Source organism: Phalacrocorax carbo, chromosome 12 (assembly GCF_963921805.1).
Source record: "Phalacrocorax carbo chromosome 12, bPhaCar2.1, whole genome shotgun sequence".
NCBI lineage: Eukaryota > Metazoa > Chordata > Aves > Suliformes > Phalacrocoracidae > Phalacrocorax > Phalacrocorax carbo.
The window spans coordinates 19,313,172-19,337,093 of NC_087524.1; the positions used below are offsets into that span (position 1 = coordinate 19,313,172).

General features: G+C 45.5%; 1 protein-coding gene across 1 annotated transcript in view; it reads left to right on the plus strand.

Moving 5' to 3' along the window:
* The window catches only part of LHPP (phospholysine phosphohistidine inorganic pyrophosphate phosphatase), an 85,576-nt gene that overhangs the window by 19,834 nt on the left and 41,820 nt on the right, over positions 1-23,922 (plus strand). Inside the window, exon 6 of the mRNA XM_064464349.1 lies at positions 8,788-8,879. Coding sequence (XP_064320419.1) covers positions 8,788-8,879 — 92 coding nt within the window. The remainder of the gene's footprint in view (positions 1-8,787; positions 8,880-23,922) is intronic.

The window sequence follows — 23,922 nt, forward strand, 5'->3', positions numbered from 1 at the left end:
CAAAAGAGGACTGACGGCCAAGAGGGTAAATGCTGGCAAGTGAAGTCCTATTGAATTTCTTCTGCCTTGTGTGTACTTGTTACCCTCTTGAAAGGCATGACATTATTTTCTCTTCTTTTTTGAGGGTTCTTTTTGACTGCCTGCTATTTCTCTTTTCATTCCTGGCTGTCTTTCTTTGCTCTGACTTATGCCATCCATATCTTTACCCATTTTAGAGTCTTCCATCCATCCCTCCATTCTCTACTGCGGTTTGTCCTTCTACTTGTACTGTTGTGGTGTGCTTTCTTATTCACCTTCCTCCCAAACCATATAGTTCAGAAGAACATGCACTTCTGTTGTGAAATTCCTTTATTTGGAGGCTAAAGAAAGCACTATAATAGAATAAAAATTAGTTTCCCCAAGGAATTATGGAAGATATTGTACCTCACAAGATGAGGTCCTGAGTGACTGGAGGCTGCAGCATAGTGGAATTGCAGCCAAAATGTTATTTCCTTTGGTGTCAGACTGACTACCTTTTTCTTCAGTAAAAAGGAAAAGCAGAAGTAAAGTATCTTCTAATTTAGGTAAACGGGAAGCACTGACTGACCCCAAAACTCCTTCCAAGTTATTGGATTCATCATGCTCTCCAGAAACACGCTGAATGTGTGATGCTCCCTGCTTTGTACAGCCCTTTCCCTCCTCTCTGTAGTTGCACCCAGATCCTTTTTGTTGATTTGTTGTTATGTCACACAGGACATAAGGATGAGTATGAGATGACTCCCAGACAGCAATGAATTACACAGTAATAATTCCATCAGAAGGCTTGGGTGACATTATAAACAACAGGAGTGAAGTTTGGGTGGCTTGTAGGTCCCTAGAGCCTGGAGATGAAATTATGGCCCTGTAATTCAGTATGTGCTTGGGTTTTACTTTATTATAGAGTGGGGAGATGGAAAAGACCTAGTAGGCCATCTAATCCATCTCCTTCCCTGTGCAGGAGTGTTCTGTGCTTCACGTTTATTAATGTTTTGTCCAGAGTAGTTTTCAGTGAGCCAAACAACTTGGCTTCTGTAAGTAGCCTGGGGACAGTGTTCACAGCCAAGTAGGTCTTGTGGGCAGGCAGCTTTTTCTGAGATTCATTGGGATGCTTCCCTTTTAAACTGCATCTCCTTATTTCTAGTTTTACTCCAGGTGACAACTAAAATAACTGCTTGCCTTCCTGGATATTTTCTCCCTCCAATTACTTCCAGATTTGTTATCATTACAGTAGTTGTCTCTTAGTAAAACTGTGTGTTTAGCTTTCAGCAGCTTGCGATTCGGTCCCTCTGCACCCTCAGCTGCTGCCGTGCTCTTTTCTGTACTCCCTTCAGTTTGTCAATATCTTCCCAGTTACAAGATAGCTCAGCCTGAATGTAATATCCCAGGCACAGCCACAGCAATTATTCAATCCATTCATCCAACCAACAAACCCAAAAATCCATTTGAGACACAGAATGGCATTTGAAGAAAAAGTAACTGGAAAAAAGAACAAAGAACAAACAAACCCACAGAGCTCAGCCCTTGGATACTGTTTGTCTACATCAGATGCATGAAGGTTTGTGTTTCCTTTCTCCTTATATCAGAAATGATTGGTGCACAGGAGTAGGAGGGAGGAGGAGTTTTTTGGGGTTTTTTGCCCCTGTGGCCCTGCGTAGTGGCATTGGTTGCCCTTTTCCGTAGGCAGGATGGTGTGGTTGTCCTCAGAAGCTGTTTTGCCCAGCTTGTGGTATGCTTAGACCGTGTCAGCCCCTGGCACCAAGGGAGGGTATCATTACAGGGATATGACAAGACACTCAAAAACTTTGCTCCGGGAAACAAAGTTTGATATAATGCATCACCAGGCTGGCAAAAATGGTCCCACAGGGTGAGCCTCGGCTGGTGGTTCCCATCAACTTCAGTAAGGTTTGTTTTGGCTACGGAAAAGCAGTAATAGTCCCCGGCAGAGACTACTATTTATTCACTCTCTGCTATTTTCCAGAAATTCATAGTGCTACTAGTGACTAACTTTATATTTTGACACAGATTTATTTCCTTATAGTTTCCAGTGTTAAATGCCATCAATTTGATTTAGTCATATGTCTAGTCTGTAGGTGTAATTTTTTGTATTCAGAGAGATTTGAGACGAAGGGAGTATGTGCCTAACCAAGGAGGAGCACAGTAGACACCCCTGCATAACAGCAGCAGCCACTCCGTGCTTTCAGCTGTGGAAAAAATAGTCCATGCTGCTGGAATTAAAACCTGGATCATGAGGCACGTGCGTAGGAGGAACAAATCACAGCAGAGCAAACTACCTTAGTTCTGACATATTTTCCTAACTTTTGAGTACTTGACCTTGCAACTTTAATGCTCTTTTTGAGAAGGATTTGTAGGTTGTTTAAGTTTGTCATACATAATAATAAAAACTTGGTATATGCCATTCAGTGAGTTCCTTAGTAACATACTGTATTATGTTTTAATCTGTCTCCTGAATGAGCTATACTTCTCTGCATTTGTAATGACGTGACAGGGACTGGTTTTACTTGCCTTTACTTTTATAAAATGTTTGCCGATAATGTATTCCACCTGTGGAATGCATTTAATCCATACCATCATTAAACCGCTTTAGATGAGCTGTGCTTTTGAAAACATATTACAATTTTCTTTCACCTGACTTTTAATGAAAAATACCTTTTTAATAAAGCTGTCTCACCACAGTCATTCTAGACAGTGGCATATCTTAAATTTCTCAAGCTGCTTTAATCAATAAAGTTATCATCAGTCGTTTCCCTTGATAACTGCTTCTTACCAAGACCCTGACTTTGCCTTCTGCTGCTGAGATGTTTTCAACCTGCACTTAGAATAGGAGGAACTCCCCAAAGTCCAATTTTCATTTTAACCTTTCCTCAATGGCCTAGAAATAACAGATTGCCGGTATTACTTTAATAGATTGGAAATTTAAACCTCTTAGAGGTAACCAGACCTATCTTATGATTCAGTAATATGACAAAGAATAACACATCTTAAAGGTTACTGAAATGCCTAATTCATATGTTTTAAGGCAGCTGTAACAGTGGATGATTTTTATAGCTTTACAATAAAACCTAAATAATGTTAAGGTTCCGGTAGTTTTATATAATCATAAAAAGTTCTCTCTGTAGCAAATTGTCCTGCTTTAATGGGAATTATGGCAGGTCATACTGGAGTGCATAAACTACTGGTAGTTAACCAATTCCCATTTCTGCCACCTGCAGGTCTCAGGTGGGAGTTAGTGGCGCGTGAGAGCAGAGGGAGGTCACCCCGGGAGTGGCACGGGGGACCTGCTGCCATGCCAGCATCTCCTTGTTCACTGGTCTCGACAGGGAGAGATGTTCCATCTCAGAAAGAAGAGCGAAGTGGCCGAGTGATGTTTTAAGCTTTGAGTCCTGCTGAAAGCCTGGCTTTCAATATAGAATTTCAGTGCAGAAATGCTGGCTGGCCAGCAGCCTTTGGAAACCTGCCCTGGAGGTTTAATGTATTTCTTTGTTTCACCTGCCTTGTTGTACAGTTTCTCCCAGGTCAGAGGCCACATGCAATGCCCTTTGCGTGTTTGATGTTTGCACAGCCAGTAGTTCCAAGACAGAAACATAATTAACAGTAATATGGGATCCTGAAGCCTAAGAGATTACCAGCTGGGCCATGGAGAATAGGGAGAAAACTAAATGCATTGTATTTTTTGCGTAAAGGGGTTAATACATTAATCAAGATTTTGTGTATAAGCTTTATTTTCTTGTGTCCCTGGCACATTTAGCTTGATTAAGGTTATTAAGCAAAAATCTGCTTAGGCAAAAATATGTTTGACTCTAGAAATGTTCACTGAGTTAAATACTCTGTTGAAGTTTGCACACTTCCTTCTGTGCATCTCTCCATTTGCCTCCGAAGTACCGTATGAGCTTGTCCTAGTAAACACCGCATTGCAACAAGAGCACGACCGGGTAGTACAGAATATTGTTGTCTTTCTGCCTCATTCATTTTCTTACTCCGTAACTCCTTTTCTGATCAAACATTTTTCTGTGATTTTACTGAATACTAAAACTCTGTTTGCACACAAAAAATACCTAGGGTTCCCATTCACCGCCCCACCAGCATCTCTGAAGGCTTGTTAGTGTTGGCTGCCTCTGTGGGTAAGAGTTGTCAGTCGCCACCTCCATTCAGCTCTGGGTCTGCGGACCAGACACCACCAGTAAGATTGCACGCCATGATGGTGATTTCTGTTTCATGGGCATTTGTCCAGTGGGGATTATATTGCGCCTTCCAACCCCCAAATTCTTGGAGGCTGCGTTCGTCTCCTCTGTAAGTCGCTGCCGACCTGGGTTGAGTTTGATGGAGACTCTTCAAGAGCAGTGGCTTCACTCAGCTTTGGGACACTGTGCTTTATTTACTGCGTGTGTACAACCACACGCACCGTCTCACACCAGCTATATGGCTTAGGAAAATATGAATTATGCCCATCTTAATTCTTTGATGATTTGTCTTAAAAACCAGAGAGACTGTCTCACTGCATTTTGCCCTCCTTTTTAGAAAAATTTTTAACCGATCTAAAAAAAGTAACTTCCGCAGAATAATTGAACACATTAATGGTGTGATCCCTGTGTAAAATGTGAACACAAATGGGATCTTTTAATTCTCGCTTTCAGTGGGTATGTGACCTTTCAGTTTTATATCTTTCTCTCTCTTCTTACCATATTGCAGTCAGAGAGGAAGTTAAACCCAGGTTTGACAGGTAGAGTTTTTTTATTTCCCTTGACAGTGCACCTTTTGACCTCTATCTTCTTGCCAATGATTTTTTAAATCCTAAATGATTTGGGAATAATTGCTCCTCCTTTAGTGATTATTGCCCTTCACTGATAGTAAATCTGTGAGATCCCTGGGGACTGGAGTGCATTTTTGTATGCGTATGCCACAAGCTGGCCTGGACAGGCATCGCTGCGCATCTGCAGCTGCACTTGCAGAACTGCTGGGCGTCTTGCAGGAAAACTTGTCTGGACGGGGTAAAATACAGCCCTGGCAAGCAAGCGAGTGCTTGGTGGGCTGCCCCGCTCTGCCCTTTCCCATTTTCAGAGGAAATTAATTTTTAGGGTTTTGAGAACCCAGGACTGAAATTGTCTTTACTTCAGAAATCTCATCCTGAACTTCTGGGTTCGGGCTGAGCAAGGGCGTGCGGGTGGCAGAGGGCAGGTCTGCTCCTGGGGTCCCCCCTGTGGACTCTCCAGGGTCCCCCCTGCAACCGTTACCTCTCCCCCTCAGGGAGGCGTTGGAAGGAATTTTGTAAGAAGAGGGGATTATAAACTGTTAAAGCCAGTGGTTGAGAATGATTAAATATCTCAAAGCAGCTTGAGGGGAAATTGGTAATGGTGGTTGGCTGGGAGCAGTGTTGCCAGGTTCTTTGCAGCTCTGGATGTAACAGTGGGATTATTCTGCTTTCCTCAGCTGTGCATACATCCTTTATTTGCTAATTATTTAAAATCAGCCTGTCATTTTCTCCCCATTTCATGCTGGGTTGTTTGTTTGGAGGCATGGTAAGGAAAGGTGAACTATCTACGCGGGAAGGCACATTATTAGGAACACAGGCATTTCCATGAGCAGAGTGGATAAGGAAAATGGTCCAATAAAGAGGGGATAAAAAAGACTGAGTCCTCCGTCGTCTGGTGGCTTTGAGGAGGTTTGTGCGCAGAGAGCTGCAAAGGCAGAGCTACCTATCCCAAAGCCTGCTGCTGCTCCTTCCCTACGGGCATGTTTTCCCCAGCTCTGACCCCTTTGCCACAAGTCCTTATGTCTCTGTGCTCCTTAAAGGAGCTCTCAAAGCCTGGCCACAGCGGAGACTCTTCTAGGCAGAATGAAGCAAGGGTAGGCATATATAAACTGTTTCAAAATAAACCACTTTAACATGAAACCAGACAAATGAGCCCTGACTTGAGGGGGCATCCTATTATGTCCCATCACCTGAGGGATGATGCTCATCCCTCATGTGAAGCGTATTTTAAAACAACGTGGAAGATAGACTGGGCTGGTAACTGCTATATATAATCTTGCACACCGCACCTGATGCATTACTCAAAAGAGGATTTAGTTTTTATCAGCCGTAGCTGTGTCAGATATATGTGTTCCTAGCTCAGTTTGGTTTGTGAATGCTCTCAGAGTATCTTCTGTTCAGCTGGGGCTTTAGGTGTATCCTGAGAGTCCCTTTACATGCTATTTAATAATTGGGAGAGGATTCTGTTGTAATTAGATGATTAACAAAAATAGCTCTGGAGCTTTAGTGTTTTTAGACTTTTTTGATATGTATGATTTAGTCCTGCCCAGCAGATTGCTTACGGAGTGGGAACTGAAGTGTGTGTGACACACAAGATGAACTGGCTCTTGCATGGTTGCGTGCTTTGTAAAAAAGAGGTGCTTCCGTGTGAAGGCAAAGGAAGAAGATTTTGAATTAGGCAGAACTGGTAACGGGAGTGGCACCTGCAACACAGACTTTCTGTATGTTTTTGTCCTTAAAGCTGCAGCCAGCTGTATGAAAAAGACTCAGCATTCCCTTTAGATTGCTGCTTTGGGAGAAGCCAATCCCTGCTTCTGCACTGTGCGCCTCTTTCCCATGACCTCGCTGACAACGGCCGATTTTTCGGTTCTCTGCAGATGGAAAAGCGCTGGGTTGACTTTCTGTGCGTGCCCAGTGGCGTCCCCCTTGGTGCTGCTCTCAGTAACCCAGCCGCCATCTAAGGCAACCTTGGTCCTCTTTGTAAATGTGCCTTTTAACCTCCCAAACGCTGTATGTGGGACAAGGACCCATCATGACAGACCCTAGAAAAAGCTCGAACCACACAAAATATACAGGCAATTCCTTTAGTAGGAAAAGAAACAGTTTGCATAGTGACTCCATGTATCTGATGTACAGGTATGAAAATAGTGAAAAGTACTTGGAAGGAATGGGAATTCAGGTAGGAGTTTCTAGAGTTGCGAGGTGCCATTGTCATTGTTGTGGAGGCCTGGCAGTTATGTTTAGGAAGCAGGAGGTTATGTCCACAAGGTGAAGATCAAGTGGTTGAAGATGCAGCTAATTAATGTATTTTAGATAAAATTCAACTTTGATACAGAAGGTGCAAAAACACGCTTTAAAATCGGGCAGATAAACTAGATCACGTATTTTCAAAGCTGGTGTGTTTCCCCAGTACCTCTCTTCTCTTCAAAGTAATCCAGAATGCCTTTGGAAGGTTGAAAGCTGCTTTTTTGCCTTTTAATTGAAGATTACTGTTTTGTGTATATGCTGTTTTTTGTTGAAACTACAAAATGAGCACACTCAACCATTTTTAAATTTGAAGAATTAAAAAAAATGTAATAATATTTAATGCAGAATGGTAATAAGCACTTGAAATTTTGAAGATGCGGTAGTTAATGAGAGAAACCCCTTGGATGATACACTTAAATTTAACAAAGATCTTTAACAAAGATAGGAACTCTGAAGTGAGCATGGATGCGACATGTTTTCATCAGACACTCAGACAAATCTTAGCACAGCCAGAAGGCCTTTTCTCAGTTACGTTTTTTTTTGGCAATCTACTCAATTGAGTTTATTAGTATTTGCATAGACTTAAGCTGACTGTAACACAAGCCACACTAGGCCTATACATACCATATCACATTGTGCAAAAATAAATTAATTAGATTTTACAGTGATTTTCCAAATTGCTGTGCCAGTCTGAGTATGGGTTAGGATCAAGCTCTGCGAACTTACACATCTCTGGGCTGCATTAAAAGGAGTGTGGCCAGCAGGGCGAGGGAGGTTCTCCTCCCCCTCTGCTCCACCCTAGTGAGGCCACATCTGCAGTGCTGCGTCCAGTTCTGGGCCCCCCAGTTCAAGAAGGACACGGAACTGCTCGAGCAAGTCCAGCGGAGAGCTATGATGATGCTCAGGGGGCTGGAGCATCTCCCTTGTGAGGAAAGGCTGAGAAACCTGGGTTGGTTCAGCCTGGAGAAGACAAGGCTGAGGGGGGATCTCATCAATACCTATAAATATCTAAAGGGTGGGTGTCAGGAGGATGGGACTGGGCTCTTTTCAGTGGTGCCCAGCGACAGGCCAAGGGGCAACGGGCACAAGCTGGAACACGGGAAGTTCCCCCTGAACATGAGGACAAACCCCTTCCCTGTGCGGGTGCCAGAGCAGAGGCACAGGCTGCCCAGAGAGGCTGTGGGGTCCCTTCCCTGGAGACATTCACCCCCCGCCTGGACGCGGCCCTGTGCCCCTGCTCTGGGGGTGCCTGCTCATGCAGGGGTGGGACGGGGTGAGCTCCAGAGGTGCCTTCCAGCCCCCGCCAGTCTGTGAGTCTGTGATCTCAGTGATCACAAGCTGAAGTTTTTAACTGGCTTTTAGAATAGAGATTTCAAGGAAACTTTTAAGAAAGTTAAGCTTAATTTAAACTGCTTGGAGCATGACATAAATTCATCATTAAGAACAAAATAGGACTAACTTCATAAAATTCAACATTTTCTTTGAACTTTGGCAAATCACTTTGATTTTTGTGATTGATTACAAATTGTGCAGATGTGTACTGCACTAGTACATTGCTCGAGGAGCTATAGCATGAATTATATTCAAGGTAGGATGACTTTTAATCAACACGATGACAATATTATCTTGTTTAATTTGTCTGATGGCAGTATTAAACATCAAATCAAGCTGTTTGTTATGTCAAAGGAGTGTGACATATGGCAGAAATAAAATTCACTTGACGCCAGTTTTTCCCTATTTCATTGTTTTGACAGGCCATCATGATTGGAGATGATATTGTGAATGATGTCGGAGGGGCCCAGCGGTGCGGTATGAGAGCTCTGCAAGTGCGGACAGGGAAGTACAGGTCAGTGCACACCCTACACCCTGCGCTCCGTGGGGGGCAGTCGTGGAAAAGGGGGAAATGAATGTAAGTAATGATTTTTGTGTTCACCTTTCTGCCAACGACACTGTGCTCTGATTTCCTTCCAGCAGACTAATTTCTGAAAGGAGTTGTGGTTTAGAACCTGGTACATATTCAAAGTGAATGCGCAAGAGCGGATTATTTCCATGCTTTTTCCAGATCTTTTCCCGTTGGTGGCACAAACAAGCCATCAAGGTACACTTCCACTTGTAATCTGAACAAACACCTCCTTGTGCAGCAGATAGGCTTGGATGGATAATGACGTTTTCATTTGCAAAATGCCTTTTGGGAAAATGTTGCATGTATGAAAGTGGCAAAAAGGGGAAGACATATTGTCTTTGATCTTTTAAAGGAATATTTTTTGTTAAATGACTGCTACAATTTTTACATCGCTGCATAGAACTGGTGTGTTTCTTGGGTTTTGGTTTAATTTTTTTTGCTGCTGCGTGAAAGTGTTGTACACTTGCTATAAGATGTGTCTGAAACTTCTAGCAGGGTTAAGATTATAAAATTAGACTGTCGACTCGGTGATCTCTGTGGGTCATATCTCACAGCTTTATGAAGGACTCCATATGTCTACTGTTTCCTCCAGACATGTATTCAGCACTGAGATGTCTGGAATGCGAGAGCTGTTTCTCCACTTCCCGTCTTACCAGAGTGCAGGCTTCTGCAGGCTCACCCACTGCTTCCTAATGACCCTTCAAGCTCTTCTCCATGCAGGTGTCTCCATGATGCTGTGCTTTCACTGACGCAAAAGCCACCTCCCTGCAGCTGCTGATAGGAGACCTGAGTGCAGTTAGAAACAGGGCATGGTCCAGGGTTGGGTGGTGGAAAACGAAGCCATCACCTGATGCTCAGGCCAGGTTGGGTTTGAGGTCAGCTCGCGGTGACTCTCCCAGTGCAGTGCAGACATCGGTCCCTACATTTAACGTTCGGGTTCCATAACACTTAGAATCTTCTCTTAACGGTCTCCTCTTAACCGTGACCATGGCTCTTTGTAGTAGGCATCATTCAGCAACAGCATCTGTCATTTGACATAATTTATACAGTTTTTCTTGATTTTCAAGTTCTTGATTTTCTAGTACTGAGACTGTAAAAGAAGGATGGTCTTTTTGGGAGGGATGCAACAAGTGAGAATGGTGCTTGCCATAGGCTATCTGAAAAGTTATTTTGTTAGTTTTCAAGTCAATCTGTTTCTCAATTTTCCTTTTAGTTTGTGTAAGGTGATAATATAATACCCAGTGCCTTAATTCTAATGGACCAGTAAGTGGCAATTTCTGAGGAGAATGAGACAGATACAAGCCAGTACATCTCAAAATAAGTTATCAATCTGAACAAAGCTCAAAAAATCCCAAAGATTAAAAAAGTAAGTATATAGTTTGTGCTGGTGGGATTATTTGTCTGTAATCTGTGTAATCCCATTCATTTCCTAATGGAGAAAATAAAGTTTCAACAGTTGATTTTACCCTGATGTTAATAGGATCACTTTGTGAATCCACATCTTAATGTCACACAGATAGGGGTGTCAGGGAAAGATATGTCTCTGCACACAGAGGTAAATTAGAGCTTTGCTGCTGGACAGATATCTCCTGTGACATACTTTGCCCATTAGGAGATACGCCACAGGTGATGCTGTATCCAAACTGTTCAGAAAACTGATATAAACCATATACACACGCATGCGTATATAAATATGTATAATCACATGCTGGAAAAACATTTTCTTTTATCAAGTTTGAGTCATGATTTCACAGTTGAAAGAGAGTCATCAGCTGTTTGAGATGGGGAAAAAAAGATGGTTTTCCACTGTTAACATTTCCTGTTTCAGTGTGTGGTTGCTGTTATCTGAAATCATGTACTATCGTATGGCAATGAAATACAGGTAAGTGTCTCTCTAAATTGAGCATGTGGTCCTGTTTGTAGCAATTGTGAGTAAAATGAAATAGCTCCTATTTGCTGAGAGAGGCCAGGGATGTATTTATTTTTAAGAATGACTGATTTAGTATATGTGGAAACTGAAAACACTCAGTGAGTATTGAGAGGGATGGAAAATAACAAGTGAATGAAAGCTGATGGGCAAAAGAAATGAAAAATAAGAGAAAATGTCGTTTTTCATAGCTAGTTTAAGGTCTGATATATATAAGATTATGCACAGGTCCTCTCTTTTCACTTAGGGGTTAGCTCTTGTTGACAAAGCTGTGTGCTACACCCAAGTACCTCTGGATGGCACCGTTAGTACATTTACTTCAGTATTAGCCGCAGCTTCGGGACCTCCCCAGAAAGCTAAGGCTGTTCTTGCAAAAGAAGTGCGAAGCACAAAGGCATCAGGGTTTTGTTGTAGACCCTGAGTGTTGGTGCTGTCGGATTTCCACAGATTTCGGTTATGAGAGGCTTGCAGCTTGGGGCATGGGTTATCAACGCATTTGAGTTGTCTCTGTGTTTCTACGGCCGTGAGTAGTTTTTTCCATTTCCACCATAACAATGGTGCTTCACTTCAGCAAAACAGAGGCAGAGCCGATTTGAGAATAAAATAAAAAATAACAGAGGAACAATTCCAAGGAATTGTTGCATTTCACAGCATACTGCTGGATAGGTGGAGGTACCATTGTTTGCACATGTTATCCCAGTGAAGACATTTTGCATGTTGTTCTGTATGTCCAAGGGATCCTGTTGTACCCCTCCAGCCTCACCTAAATGCTGTCCCCAACTGGCAGACATTGTCACCCCCAGTGCACGAATGTGCATCGGGGCAGCTCTCCTGATTTCAGGGGTCAATGCAGTTTACATGAGCATCTTTGAGGTCTGCTGCCCGCCAAGTGCCACCAAAGATCACACACAGCAACACAAAAGAGTACACATGAGCCAAGGTTTACAGTATTGTTCATTGTATTTCAAAGGTACTTCAGCGATCACATGCAGATTGAAGGCTGCAAAGCAACTCGGTGCATCTTACTTGCTTTAATAGGCCAGAAGAAAAAGTCCCCTTTGGCCCTGAAAGCCTTTTATGGAAAGAATCTGTTGATCTGCTGATGCAGGGGTTTCAGCAGTAGATGGGGTGGACAGGTCTTCCGCAGGGTGGGCAGCCTCCAGCCGGGTGCAGGAAGCTGACTTCAGCCTGCAGTGTCGCAGGAGCCTTTCTCCGTGGTGGTGTTTGTGCCTTGTTGCTCGGTGACAGTGGTGACGGGTGCCAGCTCCCCGCTGAACTGAGGAACTGGTTTTGTGAATGCGGGGCGGGGGGTGGTTGGCTTGGCAGGCGAGTCGAGGTCCAGAGGAGAAGCAGAAGGGGTGTGCATGGAGAGGAGGCATAGCCCCGGGCTGCCTCCCTCCCAGGGCTCTCACCCTCCTGGCCTCTGCAGGGTCTTCTTCTTTCTTGGCTACTCCCGGGGTGAGATCCACAGTGTGGATTAAACTGCTGCAAAAACATTCAGTTTTACACCACCTTGCATGGAAGTCCTGAAAATTAGCTCCCTTGTCTCGCTTCTTTCGGATCTTTAAAGTTTAGTAAAATTTGTGCAGCTGATTTCCTTTAGTATGACAAACTTTGCGTGATCCTCACACCTGCATCTATACTTTTCATCTCCTCTAAAGCGCTTAATCCTCAAGCAGGACTTAATCTCAGGTGTTGAGCTCTTTAGATTAGATATAAGGAAGAAATTCTTCATTCTGAGGGTGGTGAGGCACAGTCACAGGTTGCCCAGAGAGGTTGTGGCTGCCCCATCCCCGGAAGCATTCAAGGCCAGGTTGGATGGGCTTTGAGCAACCTGGGCTAGTGGAAGGTGTCCCTGCCCATGGCATGGGGGTTGAAACTAGATGATCTTTAAGGTCCCTTCCAACCCAAACCATTCTATGATTCTATGATTCTCAGTAGCCAAACAAGGAATGGTGTAGATTAGTCCATGAAATGTAACAAAGCCTAGCTGCAACATGGAATAAAATTTCTGCTGGTGCAAGCCAGGGCAATAATGGAAAGGTGAGGGGTTAAGATGGTGTTTTGAATTGACCTCAGCCAGCATGGTCCTCTGGCACGGGGTGAGTAGTTGGGCTGGGCAAGTATAGCCTTTCTGAGATGTGAAATCCAAATATGAAGGGTCAGTCTGGTCTGCAGGTTTGGTCACTCTCAGTTTGTACCATCTACAGGACACATCAAGTCATTGCTGCAGACTCTTGCGTACCAAGGGAAGAAGCTGGTGTTAGTTTTTTTGGCATTGGGAAATGTGACGCTAATTACGAAGTTTCTGTGCACACCTGTATGGAGGCCCTTCATAGCCAACATCTTTCCCATCTAGAGAAGAACATGTACTTGTCTTCCCGCACAGGGTATGTGCTAATTCCACTTGCAGCTAATTGGCCTTGACATCAAACCAATAATTTCCACAATAACTATTGATTCTGCAATACCGCATAATATTCCTGTTCCTCTTTGTAGCGTGCAAGTTAGAGCAGAGAAAAATTACTTTGAGGCTTTTCCAACTGTCTCCCTGTAAAATCGGAAACAGCTTTCAGGTGCGTCAGTGTGTCAAATTGCAGGTGGTTCTTGGCAGGGTGGAAGAATTTCTTAGCCCTTTCTCCTTGTTGTTATTTACAGATCTTGATTTGTAAGTAAAGATCTTCCCATTGCTGGTGCACGGTGGTAGCCAGGAATGTTCATGGCAGTGGTTCCTGCTGCTGCTGTTTGCCTGTGGGCTCCGAAATGGTTTCAGAGTCTTGCAGTATGGGTTCATCCCCTCTCAGTGCCCACGTGAGGATTTTTCATTTGATTAGGGATTTAGCTCATGGCTATGGCTGATACTGCAACATCCCTTAGCTGCCTCGTTACGGACACAAAGGATACCCCAGGGATGGAGGATAAAAGGATCGAGGCCTGTGAGAGCTGCCGTGTCTCTCCGGCTCTGCCACTGTTCTCCAGGAGATCTGGGTCAAGTTACTTCATGTTGCCATTCTTCAGTTTCCCCACTTTATAATTATCCCCTGAGAATAATTATCCTGACTTTCTTAATAAAGTGGCTTGTGATCTGTTCCTCTTATCTGATTGAAAAAACCATACAGAATTTGTACAGATTTATAGGAAATAGGCTTGCCAGGAGGAAAATCCAGACATGAGCAAGACAAAAGTTGTGACAGAGGAAAGTTTTTTTTTAGTCTGCCATCATCAACTGATTAAGGACTGAGAAAAACAGGGTGGGTCTTTATAATAACCTCCTAAATGAAGTTCAAAAATTATTCTTAAAAACCAAGATTTTCACCCATAGATAAATTCACAGCTGTCACTGTGCTAATAAATGAACGCTCATGACACCTTTTGCAAAGAAATAGTCACATCTTACTGCTCTGCAGAGAAGCAGCATCCCTCCACCCTCGCTTTCTTGCTCACTGCGTTACTAACCACAGCCAGGATGAACAACTTGATTAGTCTGTTCACATCTCCTGGGTCTTGATGGAGCGTCCCAGAAGTGCGTAATGAGAACAAACAGGCAGAGGCACTCCCTTTGTGCTGAAACAGAACCAGAAGCATTTCGATGGCCTCACAGTCCTGATAATTAAGCCTGTTTCAAGCGTTAAATGGAAAGACTTCCAACCCTTGTTTACACTGTAAAAAGTTGTATTACAATTCATGTTAGTTAATGTCTTAAGCAATGTTTATTAAAACCTAGTGTCAGCAAGTCGGTTTTCATTTTAGCATGGTAGCTGATTGCAATCAATCCTAAGGCACAGTGTTATCTACCTTTTGTTGCACATTCAAATCACAGTTTGCTCTGTCCACGTGAGAATCTTCACATGTGTTTATCCATTCCTCGGCCACAGTTTGGTTACTGTAATCTTTGAATCAGCTTTGCAGAGGAAGTTCAGAGTAAATGCTGCAGTGCCTTAGTATATGCATGCTCATCTGACGAGAGCCTTACGTTTTCCCAGTACATTCAAATGTCCAGACACAGAAATGAGTTTTAGCATCTGGTGCTTCAGGAACGGGTGGCATATGAGAAGGTTTAAGTTCTTGCCGCTGTGGTGTGCTGTTACAATGCAACCACCCACCTTCCAGCATGGGGTATAGCCAATCGCTATGCAAAATAACAAATTGCATTGGAAATGCCTTGTTGTTCAACTACAAGTGGGGAACCTGGGAAGCAGAACATTTTACCCTCTGACTCTAAAGAATCATCTTTTGTGTGTCTTGAATATTTCTGTTTTCTTAACTGAACATAGCCAAGTGTTTACTTTTCAGTAAAGTTACTATTTGATATTAGAAATAGAAGTTGGACTAGATGATTGTTATAGGTCCTTTTCAACTGAACTATTCTATTCTATTCTATTCTATTCTATTCTATTCTATTCTATTCTATTCTATTCTATTCTATTCTATTCTAAATGCAGATGATACCTGAGCTAAAACACACCTGAAAGGAGCAAGGGGGAGTAGAGAGTTCTGCTATGTTGCATGCAGCTAGTGTGTAAATTAAATTCTCTTCAGTCTAAAAGAGAAATGGGGGTTTGGGGGTTCTATTATTAGCAGGTTAATTTATTCGTTGGTACCATAATAAACCTTGAGGAAACAGAGTATGCTCAGGACGTAGCCATGCTGGGTCCTGCATGTATGCTTGTGTGCTGTTGTGAAAAAATTAATCTGATTATTAGAAAAGAGATCAGTCTGTGATGAGAGTAGGGGCAAGGATAAATAAGGGAGGAATGTACCAGGTCAGTGAGGAAAAGTAATATTACACAGCAGTCTCAACAGTTCTGCTTTCTACCTGTCTAACAACTGGCTTTTCCTTATCAGTCCTGCTCTAATCAACTGTCACATCTCAAACTCTTATGAAAGGAAGCAATTTGCATTTTGCAGATCAAGACAGTGGTGACTGCATCAGCCTGTGCTGCAGTTTTGCTTCCCCTCTTGCTTCACATCCATACAACGCATGCTGTAGGTAGCAGAGACGGCTGCCTTAAAGGTTTCCATTTCTCCTCTTTTGAAGTTGATAAATAAAGGGCTGTAAGAGGAGGAGGTGGTACCAGTATCTACTACTAGAAGCAAGGACTGGGACGGGCACATGGCTCAGGTGGGCTTGATGTGTGAGACTAAACCAGTTCCAGAGCCCCTCTGAAAAGCATCCAAAGTTAATGGCCATTCTGTTTTTCTTCTCTTTCGCGCTGGTGCCTCGATGTCTTGGTATTTACATGGCAGTCTGGGCTGGCAGCCTTCCTCCACCTAGCGCGGCCATGAACCCTTGTGTATCTGCATGAGTAGCACCAGAGCCCTTGGCAGCTGCTTGTCCAACGAGTTTGTGTTTCTCTCCTCCCTGCAGATACATAATTCAGAGGCTGAGGTGGTGGTGGCTGGACTGCCTGAAAGAAGGCAGCTCAGGGGCTTTCCGGGGTTTTTCTGGAGTGTGTTCACCTCCTGCACGCACCCACTGTCACTGCAGACAGCCGTGGCCTCCCCCAGGCTGCCTGTCGAGAGGACCTGCAGACTCCTGGTTGCCTCTAGCTCCTGCTAGACCCCCAGCCTCCCTCCCTGGCACAAGCCTGAGCACTGCAGTCTATGAGGCAGGTCCTTGCTTATTTTTATCTTTAGGGTCCTTTTCTCAGTGCCAGCCTAAGGCTGCAGTAGACGAATACCACAGCAAAGCAGTCCTGGGAGCCGGCTGAGCGCAGCAGTGTTTCTCAACACTTGTCACTTCCAGAATGCCGAGCTGTATTAGCTTGTTCAACATGTGACAGCTATGATGAATACCATACCAATTGCTAACTACTTTATTTCCGTAAAAATGCTAATGAGCATGTTGAAATGTGCTGCAGAAATGGCAGAGCTGGGACAGCTGCACAATTGTGGTTTCACTAGAGATTTCCTTTTTTTAAAACACAGGTTCCTCTTCTCTGCTTTTTTTTTCCACATAGTTAAATGTCATCCCAGCCCACTTGGTGTGTGGAGTCCTCTCAGCAAGCAGCATGGGGAGTGTGGCAGAAGGGGGAACTGCTCTGATTGATAAAACCAAAGTAGAGCATTGTTTTCAATGGGAGAGAGAAGCAAACAAGAGAGAGGCAGGCCAAGTCAGCTGCTGATGTAATTCCCTTGGAGCAAATGGTTTAGTATCTGAAATTTAATCTTCTGGCTTGGGCTCTTGCTCGCACCATAAACATGCTGGGGAGCCATGGTGCCCGAGCAGTACCTTGTACCAGCGCCGTGCAAGCACAAGACAACCAAGTGTTCGTGCTTTAATGCCATGCTACGTGGCCTGCGGATGCTGGAGGGTCACCTGCAGGTTTAGCTAGAGACATTTGTTTTTTCCTCTGAGAGTGGGTTTAACCAACAAACCCAGAATGGCTGTCTAGTGCCCGGTGTGTTTTCTGCTCTTGAGGGGCCCTGTGTTTGTATCACCGTCTGCCTGGGCACACGGCCGTGCACTTGTAGGGGAGCTGGGTGCTCGGAGGTGGGGTGCACTCAGAGGACCACGAGCTGTCATGCCTGGTCCCAGAGCCATGCTGGTGGCCCTGCTGCAGGCATGTGGCTTTTCCAGCAGCTGCAGAAGTGATGGAGACTGGTGTTTGTTCAGGTGCATGGGAGTGGGGCTGCCAGCCTGCTGAGACCGAGGGAGCAGCCGCAAGACACAGGGACTGCTCCCCCTCCAGCTGCTTCTGCTGGGCTTGGGCTGGTGGCTGGTGTTCATCCCCTTTGGGAGGCATGAAGTGACTTGCCCTGAGTTAAAAATAGAGCACCCAGCAGTCCCAGCTTTAAGTCTTCTACATGCGCTGGGAAACTCCGATGGCTCCCTACGTGAGTGGTCATGTACTGCGGCAGGAGTGGGAGCGTAATGTGAGAAAAGGGGTTTGGGTGAAGAGCAGCACTCCCATGCTGCCGCCAGCGCCGGGCAGTGCTCTTCGCTGGGAATGAAGACAGCTTGCAGCTGGTGCTGGGACGTGACTCATGTTCACACTTTGCCCTGAAGTGATTACGATTCTTACTTGTCTGTGGTTTTCAGTCATTGTCAACAGCGTGTACGGTTACACCTCAGCCCTGCGCGCTCACAGGTTGCCGAAAGATGAGCTCATTCAGCATGTGGGGCTGGTGCTGCTGCAAGGGGTTTGTGTCCTGTGTCAAGTGTTTAAACTCAAGCCATCGGCCTCCCTAAGAACAGGGATGGGTCTTGGGCCCATGGGGAGCAGTGCCAGGGAGCCCCGGCTGGCTGCCAGCCACAGCCACTGTGCGCACTGTCACTCACTCTTCGTATCGACCTGCAGCTCGTCCCAAAAGCTTTTTCCTTTTCTTAACTCTGCTCTGACTGAGTCTAAAATGGGCCCACATGATTAGCTGGTTCTAATACTCTGCTAAATGCTGCTCCTGGTCCGTAGGCCCATTCCTGTGTGACTATCATTTCTGCGACACCTTCAGGGACTGACTCCAGTCATTTTGGAGGGTGATCTTGACCATGTTTCTTGCATATTACTTATGCCAGTGTATTTCACAGCTCTGGTTGCTTTTCCATTCCCAGTTGTGCTCTGAGTGCCCCCTGAGGTGCAGGGAGAAGAGGGGGTGTCAGGTTTGCCCCTCCAGCTCCTACTCACTCCCAACGCGTTGTAACTGCCGTCAGCCTACATGTAAGCAGAGTTGCACAGCCTGCCGCTTGGTGGGAAGGTTGGCCATGCAGTGCACGTCTCTGTGGTGCTGCAGGTGGTGGCTGCATTCCTGCAGAAGGAAGGGCTGGGAGTCATCCTGCCCCATTTCTGACGGCAGCAGAGCAAACACCAGAGCTGGTCCACCCAGGTTGCCTTTGCAGGGAGAGCTGGACACCTGTAGGTCTGAGTCCCCTCATCCTTAAGCAGGTCAGAAGCATCTGTTGCTCTGCATCGCCTGTAAGGACAGCTCGCTGGGGTGCAGGAGGCTGCGTGGGCTCTGGGGAAGCTTCCTCTGCCCCTGCCCAGGCTGGGCATGGACCAGCTCCGCCCGCAGCAACACATCACTTGCTTAAATGACCAAAGTGTAACATAGGCATTGGCTGGTCAGTGTGGTGCAAGTAGGGAGATTAAAGCACAGTGTTATTTCACCACAAAGGAGAATCTGGGGAAGGGTGACGGAGTTAGCAGAGCTGGGCGAGTGTATCTTAGCTCAGAGGCTCGGGGCTGCATAATACCTTGCGCTTTGCACGCTGCGGCCACAGAGCCTTTCTTCCCATCCCCCTTGCCATCCCCTGGGACACCACCAGTTCCCAGTTTGTACTGGAGGAGGCGGCTTTCTCACAGTACAAATTTCCAGAGGACTAGGCGGGGCAGGACGCAGCCAGCAGTGCTCCGCAGTGCCAGATCAAATTCAGACCCCGGTTTTGGATTTACAGTTGCAGTTCGTGGAGGGTAGGAGGGAGCTTGAAGTAGCTTTCATCTTGGCGTGAACTGCCGGAGCACCATGCCGAGCAAAGCAGCTGCCACCTGCCTTTAAAAAGGGCTCCTGTGCTGCAGAGCCCCTTCACCTGCCACAAAGCCGAGCTTTGTTCAAAGCCCAGCAGGCGTTTGCAGTTGAATAACATGAACTGTTCAGCTTGGCTGTTGGCTGTGTGACACTGAAATCAGGCCTAAAAATAGGAGGATGTCTGACCCTGAAGTGAAGGATTTTAATTCGTAACCCAGCCTGGCGCCCGCCCAGGGTGACATCATCTGGAGGGGAAGTTGGAAAAGCTTCCAAATTTCTTGCTTTGGGCGCAGGAGTGCTAAATGTGTGTGTCAACAGATAATCAGGCGGCATGTTCACCGTGACCGTGAATCGGGAAGGAGGGAATGGGGATGGAAAGACCTGAAGGTGGAGCGGAAGGGTCAGAGCTGCATGTTGGAAGGGGGTTTGGAGAGCATTGTCTGTGTATAACCCGAGGGGAGACGATAGGAGCAAAAAAAGTCCCATTCAGGCAGAGCCTGTTCCGTAAACATGACAGTTTTGTTTTCTTTTAGGTGTGCTAAAAGGTACTGGGCTACAGCCGAGGTTCTGACCATCAGCCCGCCCAGTGATATCTGGCTATATCAGTCACAGTTGTGGTTTGAGACCGCATGATTTAGACTTGCAGGTGTGTGGGTGCTGCTCATGGTGGCCATGGAAGCATCCGAGATGGCCAGGAACTGAATGACCTCCCATGGTTTCAGCTCTATGATACCTGAAAGCAGCTTTGCGCAGGCTAACCTTCAGGGATTTGATCAAAATCTGTGCTGAAGTAGCATGGATGACCTTGCTATTGTTGTTCTAAACCTGAATTGCTTGAACCAAGTTCTTCTTATTTCTGTGCTAAGCTTCTTTGTCTCCTTTAAAAATGATAGTGTGTAAAAAATGCGGTAGGCAGTTTTTCTCTGAAACTTGATATCTTTTTCCCTCTGGATGCTGCCAGGTGACTCCTGCGCTCGTCCGCTAGCGAGGACACCTTTACCTTGGTGTTGATGAGTGCACGCTGGAATTCGTTGCTCTTTTCAGATGGTGGGAGCTAAGTGTGATATTTAGATGGGGTGTCTCCATTATCTATTTTCCTTATGCCTTTTAAAATCTCATTACATATTTATAATGGTGTTATAGCAAAGATGCCTGAAGCACAGCTGTGGGCGGTTGTTGGTCTCTGAGCCCCAAGTCAAGCTGAAAGAACTGCAGTTGCCGTGTAGACACTACGTCAAGAGCATGCTGCTGGGCATTTTTAACCAGCAATGATAATGAAAAGAGGGGAAGAATTTTACCATATCAATGTGGAATTTAATGTGAAACAAACTGATTTGGTTAGAGACTGAGAAAAGTGCTCAGGCATGCCAGCCCTTCTTGTGGTTTTCATGCTCTTAGATCATCACAGCAGTGAAACTCTTACTACAGACAGTCTGGTTTGTAGACATCTGCCACAGCAACAGGCGCAGACGAGCTGCTTTTCACTGCATCAGCCTTTGGGTAGGATTTGTCTGACTAAGCATGAGGATATTTCTGGTTGTCTGCTGGGAAATGACCAGGCTGCAGTGGCAAAAGTGTTTCACTGGCATCAACTGATCCCATGGAAGGCAGATGATAGCCCAGGTGGGGTCAGGAATTGACTTCCCATACTAGGGTTAAGCACAAACTGTACCTCCAGAGAGGGGTTTGAACAGTTCTTCCATGTTTTACCCATTTTTTATGTGAAAGCTTGAAGCCTGTCTGACTGAGAGACAGTTCTCTATTTGCAGCTAGACTGTAAAACCTTTTAGGTTTTGATCCCTGATACTTTTTATTAAGAACAGCCTAACTGGAATAACCGTGTGAAAGGCAGTGACCTAAACCTAAACAGCTGGAATAAATCTCATGTACGGCAGCGGTGGATGCCAGTCCCGCTGTACATCAGCTGCTCCATTACAGACCTGTCGTTTCATGGGGCATTAATGGAGCTGACATAAATGAAAGCAGGGCATATGCCAGAAGAGCTGGCTTTTATTCTTGCAGACGGAGTTCTTTATTTTTCCTTGCTGGTTGAGGTGTTCTAGCAAATGCTTGACTTCCTTGTCATCTTTAAACTATGAAGAGAGGTGGGGAGTTGGCTTTTACCAAAGCAAATGGACTTTTGCTTTGAAAAGTCCCTTCCTGCAGCTTTTGGCACGACTGATCACCCTGCTCTCAGCAGTCTCTGAGCTTCATGATACAGTAGTTTTGTACAAAGCTGCGTTTTTATGCACACAAGCTTTTAAAGCTGTGTCTCTTTGAAAACACATCCCTCGATAGTCATCCTGTAGTTTCACACACAGGGCTGGAGATGGGTGCGGAGGACTTAGCTGGGAAGAGGGAGTGGGCTCAGGGGCTGTGAGGCTGCCACCGGAGGTGCTGGCGGACACACGGTGATTACCAGCACTGCTGCACGTAGCATAGGTTGTCAAATAACATTCAGATAAAACTATTGTTAAAAGACTGTTACAGCATGAATTCAACCGTATTGTGCATTCGCTCTGAGGAGCAGTCCTTACTGAAATACTCACATCTCCTTCCCCATGCCAAATCCTCCTCTCCCCATTGCACAGAGCACACACAGCCTTAAATGTGCCAGAACATACAGAGCAACTTTTTCCCCTTGCCGTTCACTGGTTTCCATGTGGGTTTTTCTACTGTGTCTTTCTGGCAGTTAAATACAAGCATTAATGCCTTTATTTCCAGAGTGGAGGTTTGGGATCCTGCCTTAACTGTGCACGCGGGGACAAGGGGCACAGAGGTTAAAACTAATGCTGGCCAAAGGGTCAGTTGCTCACATGCTTAGTTTGAAAGTGCTTGAGCATTACATGGAAGCATGTGTTGGAAATGCCGCTCGCAGCCACCGCAGGGGCATCTGTGTGGGCTCAGCCCTGCTGCAGATGGGCTCCCAGCTGGCACTGGGCAGGCGCTCGGGAAATCACAGTGCCCAGAGGAAAGCCTGGGCATCACGGAGGAAAGGCACAGCTGGGCAGAGGGAGAATACGCTCCTCTGCAGGGCGGCACTGACCCTTTTACTCTCAAAAGCATTCCTGTCTCCCTTCAAAGATGCCGGTCTCCTTTGGGCTGGCTCACACGGGCTCTGCTGAGGTTGCTCTTCCCTCTGTCCTGGCTCCCGTTAGTGGAGCGAAAGGACAGGTTTTGGCTGAGGACTGTGAGGCCAACTCTGGTTCGTACAAAGTGGGTACAAAGACCTCAGCTGAAAGAAGAAAAACACAAAACCTGTCTGCATTTAAATCAGCCTAATTAAAGTGGCTTTTTCCAGGAGCTGGCAGGCACCGCTGCGTTGCCTGCCCAGAGTGATTTGTGCAATTACCGTCTTTTGTGTTTGTCTGGTGGGGTTTTTTCTTACCACACTCATTTATGGGACATTGCTCAGGGAAGATCACCTGTGTGCAAGACTTCATTTTAAATTTAGAAAGAGGGGGCCAGGTTCTCATCTGCTGTAAGGAGTGGCATAAATCGGCGGAGCTCTGCAGATGTACACCTGCTGGTGCTCCGGCCAACTGGGTGTCTGGAAGTAGCTTAGCAAGTGCAAAAGAAAAAAATGGTTTCTCCATCCATCTGGAACACATTGCATACATCAGGGGAAGGAGAGGCATTTGTGAGAGTGAATGCTTCATTTATCAGTGTACAAGCTATTGAAAAGACTGGAAGTAGCTGGAATAATTATAAGCAAGATTAGTCTTCTTGGAATGGAGAAGTAACAACAATCCTAATTTTACCAAATCCTCTGAAATTTACTGTCTATTTATTTAACACCCCGGACCCTTTCCTGCGGCAGAGGATCGGCTAAATTTATGGAGGTGCAGTTTAGTAACCTAAATACTTTGGAGTTCATCTGCACGGCCTGTGGGCTGCTCTGGTTATTTTCACTGTCACCGCTCGGAGGCTGTGGGAACCGGGAATGCAGACGGGAGTGCAGGGGTGCACAGGCCAAAAATCAGCTGGAGTCAGTTGAAACACTCTTCTTCCACTTGCTTTGCAGGCGAGAAGTAACCGGCCTTCATAGGCAGCTTTAGCTTTTGGTGCTGTTGGGAAGGGAACAAAGCTCCTTCCATCCCCTCTTCAGGAGCTGCCTATTTCTTACTCTTTCCAGCATGTCTGTGTTTTTTTCCCTGCATGTAAGGAGAGGTGATGTGTATTCAGAAATTCCCCGTGTGGGGAAGGTCACAGTAGCAAGCGTATATTTGGAGAGCTGACTGCAGACTCCCTATGACAAGCCGTGGTTATTACCTGTCCATCCTAGAACCTTACCAAAACTGAAAACCACTTCTACAAGCTGAAGTAGCAGCACAAGAAGGAAAATCCCTCTGGGACAATACAGGGTTTGTTAAAAAAAAGAAGAGGTTATCCAGAATCCATGAAAATGAAGGCAGGCAAGGGAGCAGAGCTATGGGCCTGGAAGCCCTTTGGCTGCCATCATTTAATATTGGGAGAAGCTGCCTGGACTGGGGTTTAATAATTGTTGCTGGTCTTTTTTGTAGCAAGTTCGTAATTGCTAGGCCTGTCTGCATTTGTGGGTTTATGAGCTGGGCTGCCTTTTGGCTGAATATTTAC